This window comes from Ctenocephalides felis, unplaced genomic scaffold, assembly GCF_003426905.1.
Source record: "Ctenocephalides felis isolate EL2017-DRISC unplaced genomic scaffold, ASM342690v1 CF-g0.4_SCAFFOLD_01492, whole genome shotgun sequence".
In the NCBI taxonomy this organism is placed as follows: domain Eukaryota; kingdom Metazoa; phylum Arthropoda; class Insecta; order Siphonaptera; family Pulicidae; genus Ctenocephalides; species Ctenocephalides felis.
The window spans coordinates 54,128,554-54,156,446 of record NW_020537646.1 but is presented as its reverse complement, the minus strand read 5'-3'; the positions used below and the strand labels follow the sequence as shown (position 1 = coordinate 54,156,446).

The 27,893-nt window shown below is 30.6% G+C and overlaps 2 protein-coding genes across 2 annotated transcripts; one reads left to right on the top strand and one right to left on the bottom strand.

Annotated features, from left to right (window-relative positions):
• Window positions 1-3,101: 3,101 nt before the first annotated feature.
• On the bottom strand, window positions 3,102-20,790 carry LOC113370095 (protein yippee-like 5). Its single transcript, XM_026610761.1, has 4 exons — window positions 20,641-20,790; window positions 20,443-20,585; window positions 6,943-7,102; window positions 3,102-3,362 (listed from the first exon to the last, which is right to left on the bottom strand). Exons 2-4 carry the CDS (start codon window positions 20,558-20,560, stop codon window positions 3,275-3,277), a joined length of 366 nt encoding a protein of 121 aa, XP_026466546.1. The 5' UTR covers window positions 20,561-20,585; window positions 20,641-20,790; the 3' UTR covers window positions 3,102-3,274.
• Window positions 20,791-22,821: 2,031 nt separating this feature from the next.
• Window positions 22,822-23,729, top strand: LOC113370611. The gene is made up of 3 exons (XM_026611304.1): window positions 22,822-22,932; window positions 22,998-23,309; window positions 23,388-23,729. Exons 2-3 carry the CDS (start codon window positions 23,192-23,194, stop codon window positions 23,597-23,599), a joined length of 330 nt encoding a protein of 109 aa, XP_026467089.1. The 5' UTR covers window positions 22,822-22,932; window positions 22,998-23,191; the 3' UTR covers window positions 23,600-23,729.
• The last annotated feature ends 4,164 nt before the right edge of the window (window positions 23,730-27,893 follow it).

Genomic DNA, 27,893 nt, shown 5'->3' with positions numbered 1-27,893 from the left:
AAGGCACTTTTATTTTTTTCTCGAACTCTTTTTTTAAAATCCACTTAAAATTGCAAGCTGATTTCAAATATACCTTCCGTTTTACCGTAACAGCTGTAGTTTTTGTATTTTATTGAACTATCCCAATTAGTCGCTTGGGCTTTGATTAACGCAGTTTAACGAATAACTAAAAGTGTTATCTGCAATTTTCGATATGGCTTCGGCTCTAAGACGTTATATGCATAATCCAGATAGTTTTTGTTACATGTTTATATGTTTTCGACAAATACCGGAAACCTATATCGAACTACTTAAAGACATCGCATTTCAACCACTTTAAAACTGAATTGTGCGATGAAGGTAAAACATGGGTAGTGTGTTTACGATATTATTCAGAAAAAAAACTATAATCCCATCATTTAAATCTATAATCCCATCATTTAAATCTATAATCCCATCATTTAAATCTATAATCCCATCATTTAATAAAAACTAAGAATCACGATGACAATTGTTTCTTCTGTGTGCTAAATATCAATGAAATAAATTCAATTTATTGGTATGGAGGTCTACTTACGATCAGCTACACAACCCCTATCCATGCTAATGATAAGCCAACCTAGAACATCAACATGGGGCCTCCAATATTAGGCATCTACCGATCAAGACTCGTCCTAACTACTGATTGCCCTTAGATAACACAGGTCAACAAAGAAAATGGTGCAAACGATTTTAATACTGTTTTTAAGTATATTTGGGGCGCTGATTTCAAAAATGACATTGGTTTGTTTCTATGAGCTTTAGTTTTCAAGATACGATATATATGATATATTTTACGATATTAGGTGCGCAACTAAGTTCTCGCTGTTTTTTCGATGAAGATGTAACTTTATTATAAAAAAATTGCATCAATTGAGTTCGATACAGTTCTCCAGTGATGGTTTCACTCGGTTTCAACAGCTCATAACAAATAACACCGACCTGGTCCCACCATATGTAGAGCATAACCTTCGAAGTGAATATTCGGCCGAACCGAGATTTTCTCGTCTTTGGATTGCTGTAATGTATTCATTTTTCATCACCTGTCACGATGTGATGAAGAACCTCTTCTTTTCTCGCCGCTGGAGCAGTTGTTTACAGGCGAAAGCACGACGCTCGACGTCTCTTGGCTTCAACTCACAAGGAACCGAAGTTTCTTGCTTCTAAATCATCCCCGACGCATGCAATAGCTTGGAAATGGCTTGATGGGTAACTCCTTATTCTAAAGCAATATCTTCTTGAGTTTGGCACGGATTCTCTTCGAACAAGGCCTTCAATTTAGCGTTTTTGAAGGTTTTGGCTTTCCTTCACGAGGGTGGTCGTCAACATCAAAATCACCATTTTTGAAGCGACAAAACCCTTCACGGCATGTTGTTTCGCTCAGAGCAACATTTCCGTAGGTCTAGATGCACTTGAGTTCCCGTTTTTTTTTTTTTTTTTGAATGGAAGACGAAAATCAACACTCCTCGCGAATAACGATTGTTTGGCATAAAATTGGACATATTCACTTAACCAGAAGTATATAATGCAAAAACGAAATCAATTATATGTCGCAGCAGTTTGTTTACTTACTCTAAGCTTGCTTCAAGACGTTTTCGATTTGTCAAAATCGACCAACCCTTACTGATAGAGCCATATACTGACAAACAGCGAGAACTTAGTTGCGCACCTAATATAAGAAAGGAAAGTACAAAAGAGTAATACAATTCCGAATGTTACTTTAATGAGATATGACTACTCGTACATACAAACTTACAAGACCCATTCGGCCTTAGTTGGGACATTAGTTGACACTGTGAAAAGTTCTTTTCCGTGACGAACTCGAATGGAGCTGGTTTCGGCAACTTCTTTGTATTTCAAAAACTAGAGCTGATACAAAAAAATGATTTGCAGATTTGAAATCAGCGCAAAAAATACTATAAGAATCAGCTCTAACATTTGAGGCACCAAAAAAAAAACTTTTTTTTGTTGGCCTGTGTAATAAATGTAAGGTTTTAATGTGGTCTCTATTATTTTCTACTTGTAATAACAACAGCTTCACTCTTTTGTCGTGACAATTCGAAGTTCATTCTTTCCATCCAGCGATTAACTTTTCTCAAAGTTATGTCAAATAGACTTACATCTCATCGATGTGCTTGGCAACAACCACTATGGCTACGTCATGTGTTCATGTGTGTATGTATGTATGTATGTATGTCACATGTTGGGGAATGTAATATCGGTATACCGGTATACCGAATTACCGGTAAACCGCCCGATTTTTCGGCGGTATTATTATTTCCAAACTTCGTCTCATAGGTACAGTTTTTCTGCGACGTTTCCGAGAGCACCGCTCAAACCGATTCGAATGATTCAAAAACATTCAATTCTATTTTATTCATTTCAATTCAATTTTAGTTTAGCTAACAAAGCATCCGATTCAAATGATTTAAAACATATTTTGCTTGAAGAAACGATTACTTATTGGAGAAGGCAAATGTTTTTTATTTCAAAGTTAAAAAGAAAATAATTTTTTTTTAATATCAACAATTTTTCGGCTTTTAATTTTAATTTTAGCTAAAATTCTAGAGCTCACATACATACTTGAAATAAGTTTATATAGTTCTTAGAATTATGAGATAGTTAAAATGCGAATAACGAAAATTATAGTAATTATAATAATCTATTTGAAAACATTTAAAATTGAGGCAAGACACCATGTAACACAAGTTTTTTCTTTTACGCGGCTTACTCTTTCTTCATGTCATCGCCTACCTGACTCCCACAAAATAAATACAAATGTGATAGTAATAGTTACAACATTATAGATTTTTTTTAAATCCTCGAATTTATTTACGTTATGGGAAGTTTCAGCAATTTGCCTTAAAGCATAATGTCATCAACGCAAATAGTTATTTTTTCAATAACATATTTTGTTATAATTATGACCATTACACATTTTTTTATTTGACCAAAATTACTGTGTCTAATAGTGAGTATAACTATTATTAAATCTTTATTCTTTAGTCGACACACTGCAATAAACACATTGAAAGAAAGAAATTACGACTTGAACAATTTATATTTATTTTAAAATACTCTTCCTGTTTTGATTTCAAACCTAAAGTTTTTGGATTCTTAACCTAATTATAAGTTAAATCATATGGTAATAGTAACAGCAAATTGATGGATAAATGAATTTTGTATATTCATTATTTATAGACAAAGTAAAATGTATGTTAATAATCATAAGCATAGAATTTTATTTTAATATAAATTAATCATCAGCATGCGCCACTGCTTCATCAAAACCATCTGATTCTGTCACCAATGCTCTTTCCAAAATTACTCGGCCTTCTTTGTACCTACAATTATTTTTTAAATATTATTTTTTTATATCAAAATTACTCTATAATCGAAAGATAAATAATCATAAAAAAGCACGTAATAATTTCGAGAAATATTGATATATACGATTTAACTAAATATCGGTACAAACTAGAGATGCTCACCGGGCGCGGCCCCAGCCCACAGGTGAAGAACGTCTCATGTTTTCATGCGATGTTCCAAGTCTATTTTCATCTCAAAATTAATAAACTTATTGGAATTAGACATTTAAATCAATCATAAATTTTCCGAAGAAAAGGTTTGTTTCCACCAGGAAGATTTAGATAAAATTTTTAACTGTTTATTACGAAAATAAAGTTTTCGCTTTCAATTATCTAAATATTACAATTTTTAATTGAATTTTCGCAAACGCCTTTATTTGCCATTGCACAGACACGTGCTTGTATGTCCTAAAATTGTAGCTTATCATTATAAATTTTAATAAATTAATAATGTTTGACCTATCACATCACCCAAGCAACTTTTGACACAGATTTTGACTATATAGGCTAATAATAGGTTAATTCAGAAAAAAATACTATTATCGCATCATTTAAATCTATAATCCCATCATTTAAAAAAACTAAGAATCACGATGACAATTGTTTCTTCTGTGTGCTAAATATCAATGAAATAAATTCAGTTCATTGGTATGGAGGTCTACTTACGATCAGCTACACAACCCCTATCCATGCTAATGATGAGCCAACCTAGAACGTCAACATCTCCTGCCTACCATGTGATGGATGTAGAAACCAACGTTAGAAGAAAAGACGGGAAAATTTGAGTTCATTACTCGCACTCTAATTTAGAACGGTTTTTGAAAAATCTTGGCGAAGAGCTATATATATACAGTATATATTTATTATAAATATATACTGTAAACTTATAAGCTTATACTTATATACTGTATACTTATAAGTTTTTTAAATTAGGCGATGAGCGTAAATAACTGTGTGTATATTTATAAGAAATTTGTTCATTTCTTTTTTAAATTTGATTTCTTTTGATACTTTAGATTTTTTTTCAAACCTTTGAGTTTTTTTATAAGTTTGAAATTTTTTAAAAAAAAAAAAACTTTTGTGTAATTTTTTTTTTTGAAAATTTTAAAATATTTGATTGTTTTGAAAATTTGAAAATATTCTCAAATTTTTGTAAGAATTCGTTTTTTTTTTAATTTTGATATCTTGTTAAATTTTTCAAAATTTATTTTAAGTTTGAAAATAATGAAAAATTTCGAAATATTGAATTTCTTGAAACCTTGAATTTTTTTGAAAATTTTGATTTTTTTTTAAATTTTTGAAATTACGAAATTTTCTGTAAAAGCATATTTTGCACTCAAGCAAAATATTTTTTGAATTAATTTAATCGGATGATTCGTTCTCTCAAAAACTGAATTACTATTTTTAGCTCTTTTTGCCCCGTATTTTCAAAACGGCTCAACCTGCCTATGCCAAAAACTTATAAAATAGCAAGTCTACTTATCAACACAAATGGAATGTTTTTTAAATTATTCAAATCGGTTATTCCATACTGTCGAAAATGTCGAGGATATTTCTTTGAACCATATACGTGAATTTTAAAATTAAAAATCTTGGTACAGAATCCAACAAAATTTACACAAAATATGTACACATTATTAAAATCTCTATAAAATATCTTATAATTTGATGTACATATGTCCAATGAACATTTTTGACCGCCAAATGGAATTTTTTTTAACTTATTTTTATTGAGAGTCCATAACCGCTGAACCTGCCCTCCCAAAAATTTATTCAGTTCTTCATCTTGTCAATACAAGTAAAATGTTTTTCGAATTATTAAAATCGGGCGCTCCGTTCTCTTAAAAACTGAGTTACCGTTTTTGGCACTTTTTGCACCGTATCTTCGGAACGGTTAGACCTGCTTTCACCAAGAACTAATCACCACGTCTCCTTATCAATACGAATTGAATGTTTTTTGATCGGTTGATCGGTGTTCCCGAAATCGTCGACAAAAATTTGTATCCGCGCACACACACACACATCCATTTTTTCTGCAAATTGCTGGAACTTCCCGTATCGTAAAGAAATGTTCGAAGAATATTAAATGTTTTCAAATAGATTATTATAAATAAATACTGCAACATTGTCGAATATTTATACGAATTATATAAACTGAATTACAAAGTTAAAATTATTCATTTAAAGTATATAAGTGAAATTTAAAGCTTTCGAACTTTAGCAAGAATTAATATTAAAATTTGAATTATTTTCGATATATAAAAAATGTTTTTGAAAAAAAATTGTTTCGTCAACACAAGCAGAAAGTTTTTTGACTCATTCCAATCGCATGCTTAGTTCTTTCAAAAACTGCCATTTTCTGTACATTTAGCTCCGTATCTTTGTAATGGCTGGACCTGCCAAAACTAATCTCCACTTCTCTCCATCATTACGAACTGAATGTTTGTTAGATCATTTGAATCGGATGCTCCGTTCTCTCAAAATCTCGATTTATATTTTCCGCACTCTTTGCTCTGTATCTAACAGCTGGACGAGCCTTTACCAAAAACTAATCAGCACATCTCCCTATTAATAGGAATCGAATGTTTTTGAACCATTCAAATCGGTTGAACCGTGCGCCCGAAAACGTGAACGAAAAAATACAGACATACAAAACACACACACACACACATACATATATACACACATATCCATTTTTTCTGAGGTATGCCAGAATGTTCAGAAACCTTCAAAACGTGAAGATATGCAAAAATTTTCATTTTCTATTTTCGGCCAGTTACAATAACTTAACCTACGGGAAGTTAAAATTTTCAATTATATAATCGTTTATGATTGAATTTTTTTTAAATAGTTTAATAAAATTTAAAAAATAATCATGTGACTGAACACGCCAGGATTGGCTACCGTATTTGTGACGTCATTATGTTCAAACAATTTCATATCAGAGTGCAGTGCTTGTGGCTATTATACGTAACTTGACTAAACACATTATAAATTTATTTATAATAGCAAATTCGATAATATTCCTGATCACCGATTTTTTTTAATCGGCCTTTTAAAAACATATCATAATTATTTTAATCTTTTTAGAATAAGGAAACAAACCCATAAAATTTACTTTACAAATATTAATATAGTTCAATGCCTAAACCTAAAAACGTTACAAAATTATATAAATATCAAAGTGATTGCTAGTTATCAGATAACAATTTATGAATGTATTATTTAAGCAGATTGATTAATTAGTAGAATTTTTTTTAAAGCTGTAATATTAAAGGTTATCATTTGCAGGAACTTCAGAACTTTAGCTAGAATTAAAATTAAAATCCAAATTATTTGCGATATTCAAACAAATTTTTAACTACCATTTTTTGCACATTTAGCTCCGTATCTCCAAAACGGATGGACCTGCCTCGCCAAAAACTAATCACTACTTTTCCCCATCGTTACGAATTTAAAGTTTTTTCTCTCAAAAACTCAATTTATATTTTCTGCAATTTTTGCTACGTATCACTATCAATAGAATAACAATAAATGCATGTTAACTTTATATCACCTTTGATTCTCTTCAGTTGCAAATTCATACATCCATCCCAGCTTTGCTGAACAGCTCTTGCAGCTGACGTCGCGCACCATATGACGGCCAGTCAACATCACTCTGTCTTGTACTTCACTGTACATTAAATTTACTACTCGGTTGAATAGAAATGCTCGACCTAAAATTTATTATACCTTATTATTAACATTAGGATTACGAAGCCAAGTCAATTTGACGAAATTCGAACTTTGAAATTGCCGAAAGAACTGATAGCATTGTGTTATATATTTGCCTTTAGCGATGAAGGTAATTTGATATTTTTAAACACACCACAAGTTTTTAATAAATTTATTACAGAATTTAATTATACAAAGTTTCATTAAAGATTTACTATAGGTTATGTGTGTCTAGACGTACAGATGGAAAGAGACTGGTCCTTGTGTTTTCATGTAGGGGTCCTCTGTCTAGCCGGAAATATAGGGTCCATAGAATAGTGAGTGGAACTCAAGAGATAGATATAGTCCATAGATAGAGTAATGAATATGTACATCGAGGCATAAATGCGACGGAAAAAGGTAAGGGTGTCGGCGCATAACATACCTTCCCCCTTCAGGAGATTATAGTTCATTACCAAATTTAGACATTTTACAATAAATTATGAACTATAATCGAAAAACTTAATATAGAAACAAAGTACATAGTAAAAGAAAAGAACAATTTCACAAAGGACATAGAAATGACACATAGAAAAATGGAAATCAATAATATGTTAATACAATGAAAATGATCAAGAATATTTAAAAATCAATGCTTAAAACTAGTACAATGTAGAAATGAAAATTAGTATAAAATCAATAATTAACAATAGAAATAAGAAAATAGAATTAAAATTAACACATAAGAATAGAAAATAATATACATTTTAAATAGAATTATAATCATTGTATAAAAGGTTTTATCCTATTTACATGAACTTTCAAAGATTTCTTTCCACAAAGCAGAGTATAATTAACAGATGAGTCCTTAGAAATAATTTCATATGGACCAATCCATGGCATAATTAATTTTTTAGATTTTTCTCTATAAATAGTTTCATTCTTTAATAGAACCAATTCACCAACGTTAAACTCAGTTTTCTTTGAATTTTGATCATAGTATTTTTTGGATAGGTGTTTATTTAGGATGAGGTTTTCTCGGGCGATTTGGTTTGCGGATTGAATTCGATGTTTAAGTTCTTTGGCATAATCGTCATATGTATATTGTTGATCAGGAGCTTTGTGGAGAAAGGATGGGATTTCAGGGTTATGTCCAAAAATAAGTCTGAATGGACTAAAACCAGTTTCTGAATGTGGAGTACTTTTAAAAGTAAAAATGGCATAAGGCAGCCAATTATCCCAATCCGACTGATCAGGTTTGACAAAATTTCTTATATATTCGATTAACGTACGATGGGATCGTTCCAATGCGCCATTAGATTGCGGATGGTACGCAGTGGTTTGGATTTTAGAAATTTTAAGTATCTTACAAGTATTTTTAAATAAAGCACTAAGGAAGTTAGTGCCCTGGTCAGTTAATAATTTTGTTGGGATGCCATAATTACAGACAATGTCTTCTACGAAAACTCTAGCAATAGTCTCGGCATCCTGACTTTTAATAGCAATTGCTCTACTAAACTTGGTTAACAAATCCTGGAATGTTAGTATATATTTGTTAAACCTAGAAGTCTCCGTTAATGGCCCTACTATATCGAGGGAACATTTTTCGAATGGCTTAGAAGGAGCATCTGTAATGATCATGGGATGTTTATTCAAGTGATAACTTTTATTGCGTTGACATAAGTCACAATTTTTAATAAATTTTCGAAGATCGCGTCGAAGTTTAGGCCAGTTATATTTAATGAGAATTCTTTTTAAAGTACGTTTAAAACCTTGATGTCCACCAAGTGGCATATTATGATATTCATTAAATAATTCAAGTTTGTCGTCATCTGTCAATATATGTTCAAGAGGATAATTGTAAATAAAAATGGTAATGTCATGATTTTTAAAAATATATCGTAGCATGGAACGTACTTCTGTCCAGTCTAAGTTGTCAGTCTCGTTAACGAGAATTGGTAATGATAATTCCTTTACATTTAATTGTAAGCATAAGTCTTTTAACTTAGTAATAGTAGTGAATAAGATCTCAAAATTAGTCAAGTCGTTTTCAGTATTTCTTGTAATCAAATAAAATATAAAAATATCTTTATCTTTAACATACGCTATATCCCCTACCCCTTTATTTTGAGCAATTAATTCATTTGTTCTATTATATTTACTTTGGATTTTTGAAAATAAAATATGGGAGCTTAGGAAGGTTTTTGGGGTATCGATGCAAATGGAGCGTTTGCCAGAAATAAAATTATCGTTACTTCCTTCAATTATGTTAGGGTTTGTGATTATTTGAGAAGAAAGTGTTTCTCTAAAATTATTAATATCATCAGTAATTACATTATAAATACGACTCAACGCATCTGCGTTAGTATTGCTACTCCCTTTTTTGTAAACGATTTCATAATTAAATTCTTCAAGTTTAATTCGCCAACGCATTAAACGTGAGCCTGGATCTTTTAAATTAAATAGCCATGTGAGAGGCTTATGATCTGTAACGATTGTAAACTTCACGCCGAAAATATAAGGTCTAAAGTGGCGTACAGCCCATACGATTGCAAGTAACTCTTTTTCAATAGTATAATAATTTAATTCAGCCTTATTTAAAGTTCGACTGGCATATGCGACGGGCAAATCCTTACCAATCTCACCCTAGGAGAGAATAGCACCTAAAGCTTTGCCTGAAGCATCAGTAGTTAAATTAAATTGTTTTTCAAAGTTTGGATAAATAAGAACTGGTGCAGTAATTAAAGCAGATTTCAAATTTTCAAATGCAAGTTGTTCTTGCGAGGTCCAATTAAATGTAACATATTTTTTTAATAGATTACTAAGAGGTCTGGAAGTTTTAGAAAAGTTGTTAATAAAACGCCTATAGTAACCCGCAAGGCCTAGGAAGGATTTAATATCTTTAGAATTTTTTGGAATAGGAAAATTTAAAACTGCGTCTATTTTGGAGGGGTCAGGTTTTATACCCTCGGGAGTGATTATATGCCCTAAATAGTATACTTCTTTACAGTAGAAATTACATTTGTTTGGCTGTAACCGTAAGTTATTTTGTCTAAGTCTTTCCAGAATTTCACAAAGTCTATCGTCATGATCTTTTAAAGTATTTGAATATATTACAATATCATCAAGATAAACAAAACATTTTACACTTTGTAGCCCGGTTAATACAGAGTTCATTAAGCGTTGAAACGTAGCCGGTGCATTTTTTAAACCGTACGGCATACGTTTGAATTCGAAATGGCTAGAAGGTGTGGAAAAAGCTGTTTTTGATTTATCCTCTGCACTCATTGGGATCTGATGAAACCCTATTGAAAACTGAGTCTACTAGTAAAGTGATTGGTTACCTGATTCTGAGACTAATCGTAGAACAATATTCAAAAATGGACTCGTAGAATAATTTTTCAAAATTGGACTCGTTGGATCTGCTAATGATTCTCTGATTTGGATACTCGAAGCTCTGCTGGTACATTCAATATATTAACCTACACATTTAACATGAGATTAGTAAAATTGTTTAAATGAGATTTAAAAAAAAAAGTAATGATTAAAAAAATAATAATTATGAACAGTGTGGTTAATTGGAAATAGTAATATAGTATAATGATTTAGTAGATACAGTGTAATGAAATAGTAAAATATAGTATAATGAAATAGTAAAATATAGTAATTTTACACTATATCACAATCAAGTTCTATAAATAGTATAAATTTTAATGATGAAAGAAAATGGTAATTAAGATATAGTAGAATTAGAATTTGCTTTGAATATTGTAAATATTGATTTTGAATATAGTAAATATTAAGAATATAGTTGTAAAATGTGTGATCAAATAGGATATAGAAAATAGAAATAGTAATTTGTAAGAAATAGTAGATTTAGTAAATATGATACTTTCACACACAAAACACAGCTATAGTCTAGATTTAGAAAACAAGATATGGAAATACTTAAAATAGTAGGATATAGTAAAATATGGTATAATTAAACAAATATAATTGCAATTAGTGTGATTAATTTGGAAATAGTAGAAATGGTAATTGAAATGGAATATAGAAGATGTTGTAAAATATCACACACTAGTTACAATTAAATTTTTGCCAATTAAAACATTATTTAATATGAAAACTTTGATATAGAAAAATATGGAAATAACATGAAAATTTATATTATGATAAATATTAGAAAGAAATAGAATGTCTAAAATTTGGTAATGACCGTATAACTCTAATAAAATATGTATAAGGTACTGTCCTGTAATGGCATCCAAAATGCGTTCCTTTTTGTGTATTATGCCGTAATGGCGGAATTCGGGCCAAAAGAACTTCGAGTACGCTGTGGATGTCTGCGGCTTTGTCCGATACCTGGGCCGTCCCAGATTTCCACGCTATACGTTTCTGTCCGATCCTTGTGTCCGATACGGAATACTTCCTTCGCTTATTTTGTGACGTCGATGTGTTTTTTTTTAATTTTGTAAAATTTACAAAATATTACCTTACATTCAGGCCTATTTTTCAGTTCATCTCACAAGCTGCCACCAATGTTATATATTTGCCTTTAGCGATGAAGGTAATTTGATATTTTTAAACACACCACAAGTTTTAATAAATTTATTACAGAATTTAATTATACAAAGTTTCATTAAAGATTTACTATAGGTTATGTGTGTCTAGACGTACAGATGGAAAGAGACTGGTCCTTGTGTTTTCTTGTAGGGGTCCTCTGTCTAGCCGGAAATATAGGGTCCATAGAATAGTGAGTGGAACTCAAGACATAGATATAGTCCATAGATAGAGTAATGAGCATGTACATCGAGGCATAAATGCGACGGAAAAAGGTAAGGGTGTCGGCGCATAACAATTGATATTAAGTAATATGTGTCGTAAATTCATAATTTTAATAATAATTATATATTTTATATATAAAAATGGAGCTCGATAAAATGTTAGGTGGCTGTACGGATTTACCCAATCTTAGTCTTGAAAAATTCTTGCAAATCCAGAGATTGTGAGAAAGGGTAGATATTATTTCAAAACCGCGTAGAAACTTTACATTCTTAATTTGAGAATGTTTTGTAGATTGTAAATTGTAGTAAATAGTATTATATTTGTACATAGAAACATCATTAAGCGGATGGCAAGTGTTATATTGAATACTCAAAAGATATTAACTTTTTTGACATTTTAATATAAAAATACACTTTTTGACTTTATGACACTCTTTTTTGCAAATCGTATTTATTTCAAATCCTGTAATGGGCCGAAAATCGAAAACGAAAATTTTTGCATTTCTCGACGTTTTGACAGTTTCTGAACATTTTGGAATACTTCAGAAAAAATGGATGTGTGTGTGTGTTTTGTATGTCCGCATTTTTTCGTCCACGTTTTCGGGCGCACTGATCAAACGATGTGAATGGTTCAAAAAACATTCGATTCCTATTGATAGGGTGATGTGCTGTTTAGTTTTTGGCAAAGGCAGGTCTAGCCGTTGCGAAGATAAGGAACAAAGAGTGCAGAAAATACAAATCGAGTTTTTGAGAGAACGGAATATCCGATTTGAATGATCTAAAAACATTCAATTTGTAATAATTGAGAAAAGAGGTGACTAGGTTTTAGCAAAAGCAGGCCCAGCCTTTACGAAGATACAGGGCTAAATGTGCAAAAAATAGCAGTTTTTGAGAGAACTAAGCGTCCGATTTGAATTATTCAAAGAACTTTCTGCTTGTTTCAACAAAATAATTGCTTTTGGAAAAACAATTTTTTTTTTGTTTCAAATTTTAGTTTTCAAAAAAAAATTTTTTTTCAAAGACATTTTTTTTGTATATCGAAAATAATTCAGATTTTAATTTTAATTCTGTTCTAATATACTTTAAACAAAAAATTTGAACTTTGCAGTTTATATAATTCTTATAAATATAATATTAAACAATGTTACAATATTTATAAAAATCAATTTGAAAACATTTAATATTCCTCGATCATTTCGTTACGGTACGGAAAATTGCAGCAATTATTAACTTCCCGTAGGGTAAGTTATAGTAATCGCAAACAAATCGAAATCTAAAATTTTTATATATCTTTAATTTTTTTTAATTTGAAAATTTGCTTTATTTGACTTAAATCAATGTATATACATTGATTTTTACACAAAAGATACAAATTGTATACACCTATTCTGGGAATATCATTATACTATCATAATATAATATTGTTCTATTCTTCATAATATTGTTATTTATAATATTGTATATAAGTATGAAAGGAGCTTACTGCCATCGCTTATCTTTACGTTTCCGAGGTTACTGAACATTTTGGCATACCTTAGAAAAAATGGATGTATGAGTGTGTATGTGTATGCGTGTGTGCGGATAGAAATTTCCGTCGACGATTTCGGGAACACGGATCAACCGATTTGAATAATTCAAAAAGCATTCGATTCGTATTGATAAGGAGACGTGCTGATTAGTTTTTAGCATAGGCAGGTCTAGCCGTTTCGAAGAAACGGGGTAAAAAGCACCAAAAATGGTAATTCAGTTTTTGAGAGAACGAAGCGTTCGATTTGAAAAATTCAAAAAACATTTTGTTTATATTGACTAAGCGAAGAACTGTTCAAATTTTTGGAAAAGCAGGTCCAGCGGTTGTGGACTCTCAATAAAAATAAGTTAAAAAAATGCCATTTGGCGGTCAAAGATGTTCATTGGAAATATGCACATCAAATTATTAGATATTTTATAGATTTTAATGATATGTACACATTTTGTGTCAATATTTTTGGGTCCGCAGCAAAATTTTCAATTTTAAAATTCCAGTAATGTTTTCAACAAATTGCCTCGACATTTTCGTCAGTATGAAATAACCGATTTGAATAATTTAAAAAACATGTGATTCGTATTGATAAGGAGACGTGCTGATTAGTTTTTAGGCATGGGCAGGTCTAGCCGTTTTAAAGATACGGGACAAAAAAGGAAAAACGGTTTTTGGAAGAACGGATCATCCGATTAAATTATGTAATTCAAAAAACATTTTGCTTGGGTAGGCGGTGTGTACAAAATGCTTTTACAAAAAATTTCGTAATTTTGAAAATTAAAAAAAAATCTATATTTTCAAAAAAAACAAATTTTCGAAATTTTTCATAATCCTCAAAAAAAAACGAGAAAAACGAAATTATGAAAAAAATAAAAAAATATCAAAATTTATAATTGGTTTCAAATATTTTCAAAAATTTCCAAATTCTCAAAAAGTTAAAAAAAACGTTTTTTATTTTAAAACGTATCCAAAAAATTTCAAAATTTTGAAACCATTTCTAAATTAACAAAAAAAAAAATCAAATTAAAAAAAAATTAACAAATGTATTGGGTCATTCTTTTACAAACCGGACACTAATTAACCTTGACATTTTAGATTTTTTTTTTTCTAATTTCAATAATTATTACAACTGCTAAATTATTAACATCAAGTAATATTGATAAATAATAACATAAATTTAAATAAATAAAAGTGCAAAGGATAAAATTTACATGAAAATAATATCCGTAATATGATTTGATATAAAATATAAGCAAATAATAATAAAAATAAAATTAATAAATAATATAAATAAATTTTCTGAATAATAAAATAATACTAGAAAAATAATAAAATATAACAAAATAACAATAATAGAAATAGTAAGATAATAAGAATAATAATAATAATAATAATAGTAATAATAATATTATTATTAATAATAATAATAATAATAATTTACATATTTATGAGATCATTTGGAATTTTTCGGTTTAGCCTTGTTGGGCGCGCTTCTGAGTATACTTTGTGTGCCAAGTAATTTGGGTGTTCGTCTATTCTTTTTTTGTAGTTGTTTGTTTTTTGTTGATTTACTGTCATTATGTTGCTGTCCTGGTAAATCAACCAGTTGGGAACGTACCTAGGTGCGTTCAGTGCCTGCGTTATGATCTTGTTCTGCACTCGCTGGATAACCTGTAGATTGTTTTTTTTGGCGGTGCCCCATAGTTGAATCCCATAAGACCACACTGGTTTAAAAATACATTTATAAATAATTAGTTTGTTATTCGTCGACAGTTCGGAACGTTTATTCAGTAGCCAGTAATGTTTTTTGAATAGTTCATCAATCTGCTGTTTTCTCTTGTTAATGTGAACTTCCCAGTTCAATTTTGTGTCTAGGTGTATTCCGAGATATTTTACGCTATCTTTTACTGGGATTTCCTGTCCATTTAACTTAATTGTAGGACATATACCAGTACGCAACGTGAAAGTGATATGCGTAGATTTTGAGCCGTTTGTCATAATTCTCCATAAAGAAAGCCATTTTGTAGCAATATCTAGATGTTCTTGTAATTGTTGCGAAGCTATTGCGGGATCTTTATTGGAGGCAATGATACATGTATCGTCAGCAAATGTCGACACGCTTGTTCCGGAGTATAAAGGAAAATCCGCTGTAAATATAAGAAATAGAGTTGGAGGAAGGACGCTTCCCTGGGGCACTCCAGAGAGGATCTTTTTTTGGTCGACTCCTCGTTGTTAATGCTGACGAAAAATTCTCTATTTTCAAGGAACGATTTTATTATTGAAAATATCGGTTCTGATAAACAGAGTTTTAGTTTGTACAACAAACCAGTGTGCCATACCTTGTCAAATGCTTGCGCAACGTCTAAAAATACAGCCGAACAATATTTTTTTGCATTTTTGATTCGTTAATTATATTTACTAGGCGATGAACCTGTTCTATGGTTGAGTGTTGTTCTTTAAAGCCGAATTGGTGATTTGGAATTAGGTTTTGATTCAACAATTCTGACTTAATGCGTTGGAGTAATAATTTTTCAAATACAAGGAAGTAGGCTTATTGGTCTATAGGAAGACAATAAATGAGGATCTTTTCCAGGTTTACGTATAAGAATTATTTTAGCTATTTTCCAAGCTTGAGGAAACACTTTTAATCTAAGAATTGAATTGAATATTATTGTTAATAATCTAAATCCCTTTTCTGGCAGTTCTTTTATCATTTTTATCGTAATTTTATCTGGCCCAGGAGATTTATTAGGATTTGCAACCTTGACATAATTTTTCAATTCGGTCACCGTTAGGCGTTTTACGATTTGGCCTTCTTAGATAGATCTTTGGATAGATTCATTCTGTAAACAATTGTAAATAAAATCTTCATCGTTTACGTTGCAACTGCGGGGATGAGGCTGGAATGTATTTTTCACGTGTTCTGAAAATTCTTCCGATTTTTCTCCTGAACTTCTTGCCCAAGAACCATCAAGTTTACGCACTGGAGGTATATGTACTATCGGCCTTTTCAATCTCTTCGTTGCCTTCCAAAGAGAATAATTTGTGGTTTAGTAGATGGAAGATTAGTTAAATAGATAGATAGCGCTTGAAAATATTTAATATCTTTAGATGTAACAAAGCCTCCAACAAATTGTAAAAAGAATTTTGAGTAAAACCTTTGTAAATATTTAAGGGTTGTTATTGTTAAGAAAATTGCAAAAACAAAAAAAAATTTTTTACTCATTACAAAGTTCACTTCAATATGAGTGTAATAAAAAAATAATACTGATCGGATCAGCACATCCAGAGATAATTAATTTACCGCAGATGATGTTCATAGAAATTGAGCAAAAAATCCATATTTCAATCGTAAATATTTACGTAAGAAATTTTTTTTCAGCAAAATCCTGAAATACGTGTCAAATGATGTTATGAATAGTATCTGTAAACAAATTTTCAGACAATTCTAAAATGTCAAGGTTAATTAGTGTCCGGTTTGTAAAAGAATGACCCATTATAAACGAATACATAAGTTGTTTGTAGAATACGCTCTTCGCCCAATTTAATAAGCACTTTTAAGTTTACAGTATGTATTTATAATGAATAATCTATTTGAAATTATTCAAAACAATTATTGATTATTTTCATTTCTCGAATGTTTAATTACGGAACGGGAAGTTCCAGCAATTTGCCTTAAGGCACGATTCCATGCGCACTAGTTTAAGTTAAAATCCTAATTTTGGAATCGATCGAAAGGAACATTTTGTTGAATAATTTATTTAGAGTTGTAACAGACAACAATTTAAACTAGTTGAAAGTGGCATTTAGCTATAAGGAGATATACAGTAGGCCCTCGCTTTACACGGCACTTTGGGTACACGGTTCCCATACTACACGTAGCTAAAAATCCGACATCCCTCCGATTACACGGACTTCCTATTACACGGTTTTTGTTCAAAAGCGCATAAATTCCTTGCGCAACCTATGAGTGATTATAGGAACTTGATATCAAAAGGGTATTAATGTAAATTTTATTATCGACTTTTATCTTTTAGACATGCATGATTATTATATAATAGCTGCCTGAGAACACGCTTGAGCTGACTACTGCTTGGCGCCAATTTTTGAATAAGGTGTCAATGTCATACATGTCATTTCGTCCGTATTACTCCTACTTCAAGTTGTATTTCTTGGTCTCCATATAGCACGATAAAAATGGTGCGATTTGTACCAACTCTGAGTCTCTCATAGCGCGGTTCCCATACTGCACTATGTAAGGTTCCATAAAACGCACTACGAATTAGCCTGAATTGTATGTTAAATACGAGTTTTTTATAGCACGGTCCCCAACTGCATGGTACGCACTTGCCGCGTAAAGGGTTTACTGTATACAGTTAGAAGTCCGAAAAAGAGCGTTATTTTGGGATTTTTTCTGAAAAAACTATTCAATCTATTGATCGAAATTTACACACATATATAGGGATCTTTTAATTTTATATTAAAAATAATTGCAAGCAAAATTTAATATTTAGAAAAAAAGTTATAGCAGATTTCCAGAAGCACATCTCAAGAAACACGTTTTGCGCATTTTCTATCTCTACAGTAAATCATCTGAAATTAAAAAACCAAAGAGATTTTCCTAAAGTAATAGGTTTTTGCCGAAATTTTGACATTAAATTATTTATAAAAATATCTATCGAATCAGAAATTACTAAATAATATATTTAAGAAGCTCGTCTTAAAATTTGAGATTAATCGGTTTAGCCGTTTTGGAGTTATGTTGGTTACCAACGCGTTCAAAATTTGGAAAGCAAATTACAAGGGATAAATTTTTCTTTTCAACTTTCATGGAGTCATCTATTCCAGGATATGAAAGAACCCAATTCGGAAACTTCTAATAGCTCGAACTGGTGTTGTTTGCGAGCTATTCTTTCATCTCGGGTGCTCTCCCGCGGTCGACGATCTGAAACTGTCTCGCGCATCTCATCTTCTTTTTCGGCATATAAATGCAAATGCAAATTGTAATTTATATTGCCATCCAGTGGCGTCGGAAGCAAATTTTTGATGGGTGGGCTCGCGGGCCTGTGTGGGCTTGTTTTTCTTTTTAAGACATTTGAGACAGTATCATATTTAGTGATGCCATTCCTTCACTAAATATATTTCACATAGTCAGAAATTGCTTTATACACTCTTATGAAATTTAGAATGCAATACTAAACAGTCAAATCACATGTAACTAAGTTTTCCCATTGTTTTTTTTTTAATTTTTTAAACTATGAAAATATTCAGAATGATATGAAATTTTCAGTGTGTATTTTTAAATATATGTACATTTCTTTTTCAAAATCCTACTGTATAAAGCCCCTTAAGACAAGTTGCATTAATTTAAAAATTTCATTAAAATTAAAATTCATACAAGGATTTAAAAGCGGAAAAATCGTAAATAAATCGTAAGATTTTTATTCACTGTCTGTAACTACGGCTAAAGTTAGAAATAATTTAAAACAAACTAATTTTATTGTATCCTTAAATAGTACAAGGTTGGCAACTGAGTGCGGTTTTCACTCTTATTGTTAGATTGCTTCAAATAAATCTTTAGGTTTGCTGAGGTAGTCTAAATGTAAAACACATTTTTTATTGTTTAAGTAAGAAATTCAGCTGTCAATTAGTAGAAAATTCTTTTTTGATAGTTACTTAGTTTTCGTTTGGCGTTCATTGAGAGATGAAAAATCAAAACAAACATTTTTAGCATATATTGAATTGCAAAGGGAGAAACTATGCTCCCAAAGTGCTGCTTATGGTGTCGAAGCCTTAAGAAACAGCTATGTCAAAATTGGTTTAAAAAGTGCCATTCTGGTGATTTTTCTGATAGTTCTTCTCTGATAGTCCAGTTAAAGTCGTGGACAACCTAATAAAAGCAATAATCGATTCAGCTAATAGAAACAATGTGGCTCTGTGTAAAAATTATTAGGGGATTGGTTGAAATGTTTCTTCTCATCCATAGTCCTGCCCATAAACCATCTGATTAAAACTCTAAAAAAACATAATGATGACAAATTGTGCCTAATTCAGGTTCTGCTAATGAAAACTAGAAGTTTTATAAACATGGGATAATGACTTGTTAAAGGAACAAAGTTATTTAATTGCACGCAAATATTGTCTTTGATTTTCTAAAAAAAATGAGCACTTACTTGGTTCACAAATTCCTAACAAAAACCGCGCGCTTCACTTACTTAGTTGCCAACCTTATAACTACAAATTTCCATTCCGGTTTAAAAATAATACTTTAGAATTATATATAATTTTGTTCTGAATTGAGAGAATGTCAACTAGCTAAGTAGACACGTTCAGAACTGGCTTTATGTAACGTAATTTGAGAAAGAACTTTAGGCAAGGTGATTTTTTGTAATGTGGTCCTTGATGCTTTTTCGGTTTGCATTAGGGTATAGGCCATGTGGCTGCTGGAAGTGATTGCGTTTATTAGTGCGCAACCAACATGCACAGGTGCGATTTCATTATTTGAAAGCATTTTAGTCCGTCAAATTTTCATTTTTTTGACTTTGAATAGATTTACCAGGCTCACATTTTTTGTTGCCAGACATTAAAGCCAGACGCTGTTAAATATATTGGAGGCGCCATTATATTTTTGTTTTTTTTTTAATTCAAATCATTTTAGTCTGTCTGCAATTTTAATATTATATTCATTAAGGGTAACAAACAACAAAATTAATTTGCAAGATGTTTCTGTGGATGTTAAGCATGCCTGAAAATGAAAAATGACTGGCGATATGATACTAGTAGACAGAGTGAGACAATCGTCAAATACATTGGTATGAATGAAATAAACAAGTATTATACCCGTAAGAGCACATAACATATACTAGTCAAAGATAATGCAATTTCAATAATGACATTTTCATAAAACAAATATTGTTTTTTTTAGCAACTCATTTTTTGTTCTAACTTTGGCATGTATGTAGCAACTACATAATTTTCTGTTCTAACTGTTAAATATTTTATTCTATTGTTTTGTATATTGACAGGCAATGATATGAATAATATAGTTATTTTAAATCACCTGTTGCTCCTGTAAATCGAGTACTGATTAATTCGCTGCGATTTGTCAAATTTGTATCACAAGAGGCACATGAAAACAACCTTGTGCCACCAATGTGTTCTACAAATATTTTTCCCATAGTTTCAATTGCAAACAACTCTAAACTGAAAAGTATACAATTCAAAAAATTTATTTATGACCATATGTCTATGTACCTACCTTTAGTACTTAAAAATATTTTGTTGTCAAACAGCTGTCAAAATCAATAGCCTAAATTCAAGATGACGCTATATAGATTTCTGTATTGCCCTATAATTAATACTAAATATGCAATGCAGATGGCTTCTGGAATTTTCAGAGCCAGTTTGAGATTCACATGAGCTTATACTTGTTTATCTATGACTACAATGTTCCTTTTTGGGGTGTGAAGTTTGATGCATTATACGTCAGAAGTGTTTCACATTCGCTGCAGAGTTGAATGGGATTTTAGCGTTATTGGGTTCGTTCCATCCGAGCAAATCTGACAGTCCGAAACTGTTTCAAACTAGACCAAACTCTTTCTGATTTTTTTATGGCAGTTGGCAATGGTTTGGTTTGGATACATCCAACGCGTTCGAACCCGGAGCTCACTCGATAATAATAATAATTATTATTTTAATACATATATATATATATATATATATATATATATATATGTGTGTATATATTAGACATATTCTAATAAAATATTACTTAATTATCAATGAATTTGCTTTTTAATATTTTCTAGTTATATATCGTTATGTCGCTTTTAATCTAATATTCTACAATATTTGGACTCCTGTAAATTCATTAAATTTTTAATGTTCTATTTGAGATTAAATAACATTATATTTTAATCGTATTAAATTGCGGAGTTTTCGTTTGTGCCGAATACAAACACAAAATGATAGTTTCAAACTCATCGGACTGCTTGATGGAACGCATTACTGACAGTCCGCAACAGTTTGGAATCCGAAATTTTGGATGGAACAGAAAAAAGTGTTCTGCGCATGCGCGGACAGTTCCGGACTGTCAGATTGGCTCGGATGGAACGAACCCATTATGTTTTATTTTGTGTGTTTTTCATGCTATGTGTTCGTCTGTTCGTCTATTCTCCTGTCTATTCTTTTCCGGTGTTTTTTTGCTACCTCGTTTTTTAATTATTTTGTGCGTTATTAATACGGTTTTAGTATAATTTTCTTGTGAATCGTGTGTTGCTCGTCATTATTATATTAACATTTATTTTTTTAATTACTAAGTTTATTATTTTGTTCATATTTTTATAGGTTAAGGTCTTTTTCTTTGTTTTTACGTGTTTTATAGGTTAGGGTTATTATATTACTATTTATGTTCTAGCTATTTTACACTTTTTAGATAGCTTTAGAAGTAGGTATTCCTGCATTATTTTATTTTTAGACAAATATATAAGGTACGTTTTAATCACTTAGGTTAGGTTGCATTTCAATTCATAGCTAGGTTACATTTAGGTTAGATTTCATTTCATTTAAGAATTTTATATATATCTCGTTAGTTGATTCCTACGTTACTTTTAGCTCATATTATAGGTTTAATATTTTAGTTCATATTTCTTTTTTATACATAAGTTATCTTTTAATCATAGCTTAAGTTAGTTTAGGTTTATACTATAATTCAACCCCTTTCTTTTTTATATTCAATATGAAAAAGCAAAACCAATGTATCCATTGCTTTAAAACTTTTGCTTCCACTAGTTCTCTTTGCCGTCACAACAGGTTAGTACATCACATACAGCCTAAGGAGTACTTTCAAAAACTCTAAACTCCAATGCACGTATTTTTATGATTCCCGAATTAATCCAGAAACATCCCTTGCGCTGCATTCTTATGCTCTACCCTCTTCATTAATTCCTTCCACTACTTCTTATTCATGTACCCTTACTGCTTCACAAACTTCTTACACAACTCTTCCTGCTTTGCCAAATCCTTCTACATCATTTCCTTCTTCACCAATACCAACGACATCTTTCCATTCATATGCTCTTCCTGCTACATCAATCCATACGACATCCTTCCATTCATATGCTCTTCCTGCTTCACCAATTCCTACAACATCCTTCCACTCGGATGCGCTTCCTGCTTCACCAATTCATATGACAACCGCTAATTCAAATACTGTTTCCTTTATTCGACAACCATCTTCCCCACTACTTTCCCAATCATCCAGATCGCTCCAGTGACCCCAACGCAACCCAGACCCCAAGATAATGCTTCGCTGTACTCAGAACATTTTACAGGTATTAAAATATAAGTATTATTTAAATATATTTAATATTACATCCACAAAGTTACCATAATTGTTCATTTATAGGTTCTCCAAGGGTTCTCAGAATTACTTGCCCCATTGAGGATTGCGGGAATGCTTACACATGGTACAGCGCACTACAAAAACATATTGAGTGTCATCATCACATCAATATTGAACACAAAGACAAACTGTTTTCTTCTATTAATGGTTTGTCAACTTTTAATTATGAAGATTTTCAACAAACATTTCTATAATTTCATCTTTTGCTATAGATTTTTACAGCTGGAAAACTGAGATGGAACAGAACAGTATTCCGTCATATGTGAAGGACACTGCAGCATACATAACAAAAGACAATTGCTGCACCATTCAATATTATAATTGCCATTGATCACACAGTTACCAAACAAAGGAAACATGTTTGAGGGGTAGCAAAAAAACTGGCCATGCTTGTCCCTCACGAATTATGTGCAAGGTGTATAATGACGGACATGTTGAAGTTGATTACTGGAAGACACATGTGGGACATGAAAATTTGATAAAATATGTGCGGCTGGATCAAAATTTGATCAGAAACATCAAGGGTATAATTAATTTATTTTCATAAATGCAATAATCACATTGTTGTTAGTTCTTTGCCATTTGTAATATATTTTTTCCAGATCAAATTAAAGCAGGCGTAGATGATGACTTTATTATAAAAAACATACGTGAAGATTGTTATAACAAAAAATTACTGAGACCACTGAGAGCTTCCATGATAACGAAGAAAGATTTATGGAATATAAAAAGGCGGGTGTTACCACCAAATGATACCTTTATAAATAAAAATGATTCAAGAAGTGTAGCCGATTCTTTGCATTTAATGCTGTAAATAATTTAATTATCTTCATAATTAACTATTATTGATGTTTGCTTTATTTGCATAATTCATTTAAAGTTATGCCATTCATTCAAGTTATGGAAATGTGTTTCAAATTGTAAATATCTATACATTATATAGCCTTGCCAGTATCATAACACACTGCTTATGTGTGCATTTTTGTATCTAACGACAAATAATTTAATTATGTTAATTAAATGTGATTGGTATTTGATTTATTTGCATAAATATATTTATTATACCATACTTTAACAATATTATGGAAATAGGTTTTAAATTGTAAATATACATATATTAATATGTTCTATAATTTCAATAAATTTTTATTATTATAAATGAATAGTTTTTCTTCTTTTATAAGAAACAGTATATTTTTGATAAAAAAAAACAATGCTAAAGCTTATGTTAACGCATTAATCTTTTATTTGTTGACCAAAATTAGGTTCAATTTTTCAATAACATACGTACTGTTAATTTTATAAAAAGGTTGGAAATAATTTCAAATGCCTGAACAAAACTTAGTGGCACCTTACAGAACTCCATCTAATTGATTGAGAATTTAACAAATTTCAGCTATATAAATGCACGTCACAACTATTTCGACAGATTATTATTCACATTTTTATATGACAAGAACTTTTTCGGAGAAAACAGTTGTACGTTTATTTAACTTACTGAATAAAACTTCTTATATAAGTACTACATTTTACCACTTTCAGACTTAATATGATTATTACTATATACTATGACAGTACTAAATCCTCTACGTAATATTATGATCGTAGAGAAAAATTAAATATATATAATATATTGATATACATTAATATATGAGAACTGAAATTAAATTGTAACTGTCACATTGACGTCTATGAACTGTCATTATGCACTAGGATTATTTACACTTTTATATTGGTACGCCTGCTTTGTTTGTCACCTGTTCATGAAGTATATTGTCGTGTCAAAAAATGGCCGCCAGTGACTGGATGAGGAACCGTGTGTGTGTTAAAATGATGTGAAGTTAGCGGCAACTAATATCAAGTCTGTCTCCATAGATAAACAAGTATAAATAGATCGCTATGTCTGGCGATTTGACGTTACCTCGATTGAAATGCAAAATTTTTAAAAATAGATGGCAGCACATGTACAATATTTAAACTAACCCCTGGTCTTACTTCTAAATTTGTACGTATCGTATACAGCCCAAAAAAAAAAACAGAATAATTTTTAATATTTGAAATAAGAACAAATCATACGAAATACAAAATATATATTTTCAAATATATTACATATGTTTAAAGAACAATTAAAACTATGTTTATGTTAACAATTATAATTACAGTTATGGAATGTTTGAAAACATAATAATTATTATACATAATTACAAGTATTATAATTCAATAATTATGCATAAATAATATCTCAAAAACTGAAGATCTAAGTGGAGAAAACCACAGAAGTATTTAACTAAACTAAGCAAAACTAACTGACTAATATTAATTACTTAAAGACTAATATTATTATATTAAAAACTTAAAAACTAAAAAGAAACTAAAAGCACAGGAGCACACGATGAAATGATAAATTTAGAAGGAATGACAAATAATACAAAAATTTAGAAGGTTAAAAATAATAGATAATTTGTTAAAAAGTACAATAGTTCTCAAACAAAAAAGTTCTAAAAACATAAAATATATGTCAATTGCAAAATTGAGAGAAATCCAAATTCCTAGGATTAAAACTCATTTACGAGACATTGTTCTTTATTAATTCTGCATCTAATAGTTATTTTGCTATCTAATGAATTAATAGTAAAGTTGCATTTAATGAAACCTTTGAATAGTTTCTGTATGTCTGTTTTATAATATTACATTTATTTTCTGATTCTGATTTTGTTCTGAAACAATAGGCCCTGATCCCGCCCCCATCGCGTTTGCAATCAGCACGCGAGTATGTTTTCTGTTGATTACTTAAAAGGTGCATTTTTAGCTCATTTTTGTGTTTTTAATATATGTTATCAGTTACATTTTGTTTTTTAAGCAGGCCACATAGTTTTAAATATTTTATTTCGAAGGTAGGACTACATATTGCGATTAGCAATTTTTATCAAAGTTAGGATTGCATATTACTTTTTTCTTATTCTAAGCTTTTATTCCATACTTACAAAGATTAACTTTACTTTTAGTTAGGTATTATTCTATATATGGTTAGCTTTTTATTCTATATCTAGTTATAGAATAGATTTTTATTTCATAGATATATGGAAGGTGAAGTTGTTATATATAATATATATATATATATATATATATATATATATATATATATTCAGAAACTCATATATGTATAGTATACTCTAGCGAGAATAACTTCTTATGGAGCTAGTTGTAGTATGTCATATCATTCATATTCAATATTGATGAAGGTTATATGTTTGCAACATTTGATCACAATCGCAAAAACAAATACTGAAAAAAAATAGAATTCTATTTTTATTACTTAAGTAATTCTCAATACTTCCGGAGAGTCTCGCAATTGGATTTAATATTTTCAGAAGAAATACAAGATATCTTCTCTGTAGTCATAAAAATATTAGTGATCGATATTGTAAGAACTGAATAGTATGGTAGATACTAATAATATTGTGATACCCTGTAATTGGCATCACAATATTCACTGTTCATTTCCTCAACTTTTCTTCGTTAATATTAAATACTTTATGACTAATTAAAAATATATCATAATTTGGGCTAAAAGGGACTAATATTCTAAGATACTCGCTTGATAAAATGCTTTTTCAAGATAAAATATCTAGATTTACCCTGAACGAGGCTTCAATAACAATACCTTACTTCAGAATTCAGCGTATCATCTCTTGCTACGCGCTACACGTCGTTTCACTGATAGTATTTTGTTCCTGTATAAGCTATGTAAAAATGCTATAGCTTGTCCTCAAATTCTTGACCAACTATCTTTAACATTTCTAGACTCTCCTCACAAGACTATTAATCTCACCTATAGGGCTAATGCCCTCTAATTTCAACTCAATTAATTAAGATATTGTAACGACAATTAGCATTGTCGTCAAAGATTTGCACAACAACAATGGACTCTTCCACCTACTTCTACCAGGGTTCCTGCAATATAAAGTCCAAGTCGAGGGTTGAAAATGGCATTAGAAAATGTAACATCCTCCGAGGAGGTCGGTCGGGTCTCTGGACCCGCTTTGTGTATAGTGGTGTGTGTGTTGTGCCAGGAGAGGAGAACCTGTTCCAGCAAAAGTCAGATGTATTAATATTTAGTAGCTATTCTCTCCAATACTCCGTCAGTTAAGTTAGTCCGTTCGTTACGTTACTCCGTTAGTAATTAATAAAGATTTATCAGTACGTTAGAGCTCAGGCATAGGACATGGCTGTACTTAGGTACAGTCATGCCCTCAGATATGTAATCATAATTAGTTAAATTAAATAAGCTAAAAGTACATTCTGTTTCATTCGTGTTGGTTTAGTTTCCACAGGTCATTACAATGCTAAGATATAATATTTGGTAGTCGTTGCAACACCCAAGAAAGGGGCCATCAACCCTAACTCGTCACAATATCAATATTTACAATATATCAGTAAAACAATTAATAACCATCTGTACAAGTTAATCTGATATTTTTTCGCGAATATGTTATTTCCATCATATACGAGTATAATTTAGTTTTATCGTTATAACGGTATATATTATTATAATTTAGTTTTACCGTTATAACGGTTTATATTATTATAATAATTAGATAGTTTTTTATTTTATGTTATGTTAAAAAATCTATTATGTTGTATGTATTATTAAAATTGTATTTTTAAGTCATCCTGGAGCTACTCTGCGGGAGTTGATTAACCTACGGGTAGTTATAAGTGTTTAAAATTATATCAAAGCATTATTTCATACATACATAATTATATCAAAGGTTTATAATCCAGAGTAGTGTTGCCCATTTGTAAATCTTTTTGAATATCTTGGATTAATTTTCCTCGTTTATTTTTAGCGCAGAATCAAAAAATACACATAGTTAAATTATTCACATGCATAAATGATAAAATATACTTATTAAGCCAACTAATTTACTGTTGTAAATAACGTAAATAACTCGAACGATTAACAGGAAAATCTTACAATCGTATTCTACTTGCTGATGCTTTTTATACAATTCAATTACCATCATACATCTGCTATTTGCATAACACAGCAACGCGTGATAGAGTACAGAAAAGTTCCAGCAACTTGCCTTAAGGCACGATGCCAT

What these genes read in the sequence shown, in the direction of transcription:
- LOC113370611 (XM_026611304.1), top strand. Translation starts at nt 23,192, where the DNA reads ATGTGCAAGGTGTATAATGACGGACATGTTGAAGTTGATTACTGGAAG. An exon ending in TTTGATCAGAAACATCAAGG is followed by an intron (nt 23,310 to 23,387) that starts GTATAATTAATT and finishes TATTTTTTCCAG; the next exon opens with ATCAAATTAAAGCAGGCGTA.
- LOC113370095 (XM_026610761.1), bottom strand. Translation starts at nt 20,560, where the DNA reads ATGGGAAAAATATTTGTAGAACACATTGGTGGCACAAGGTTGTTTTCA. An exon ending in TCGATTTACAGGAGCAACAG is followed by an intron (nt 7,103 to 20,442) that starts GTGATTTAAAAT and finishes AATAAATTTTAG; the next exon opens with GTCGAGCATTTCTATTCAAC. An exon ending in GCAACTGAAGAGAATCAAAG is followed by an intron (nt 3,363 to 6,942) that starts GTGATATAAAGT and finishes AAATAATTGTAG; the next exon opens with GTACAAAGAAGGCCGAGTAA.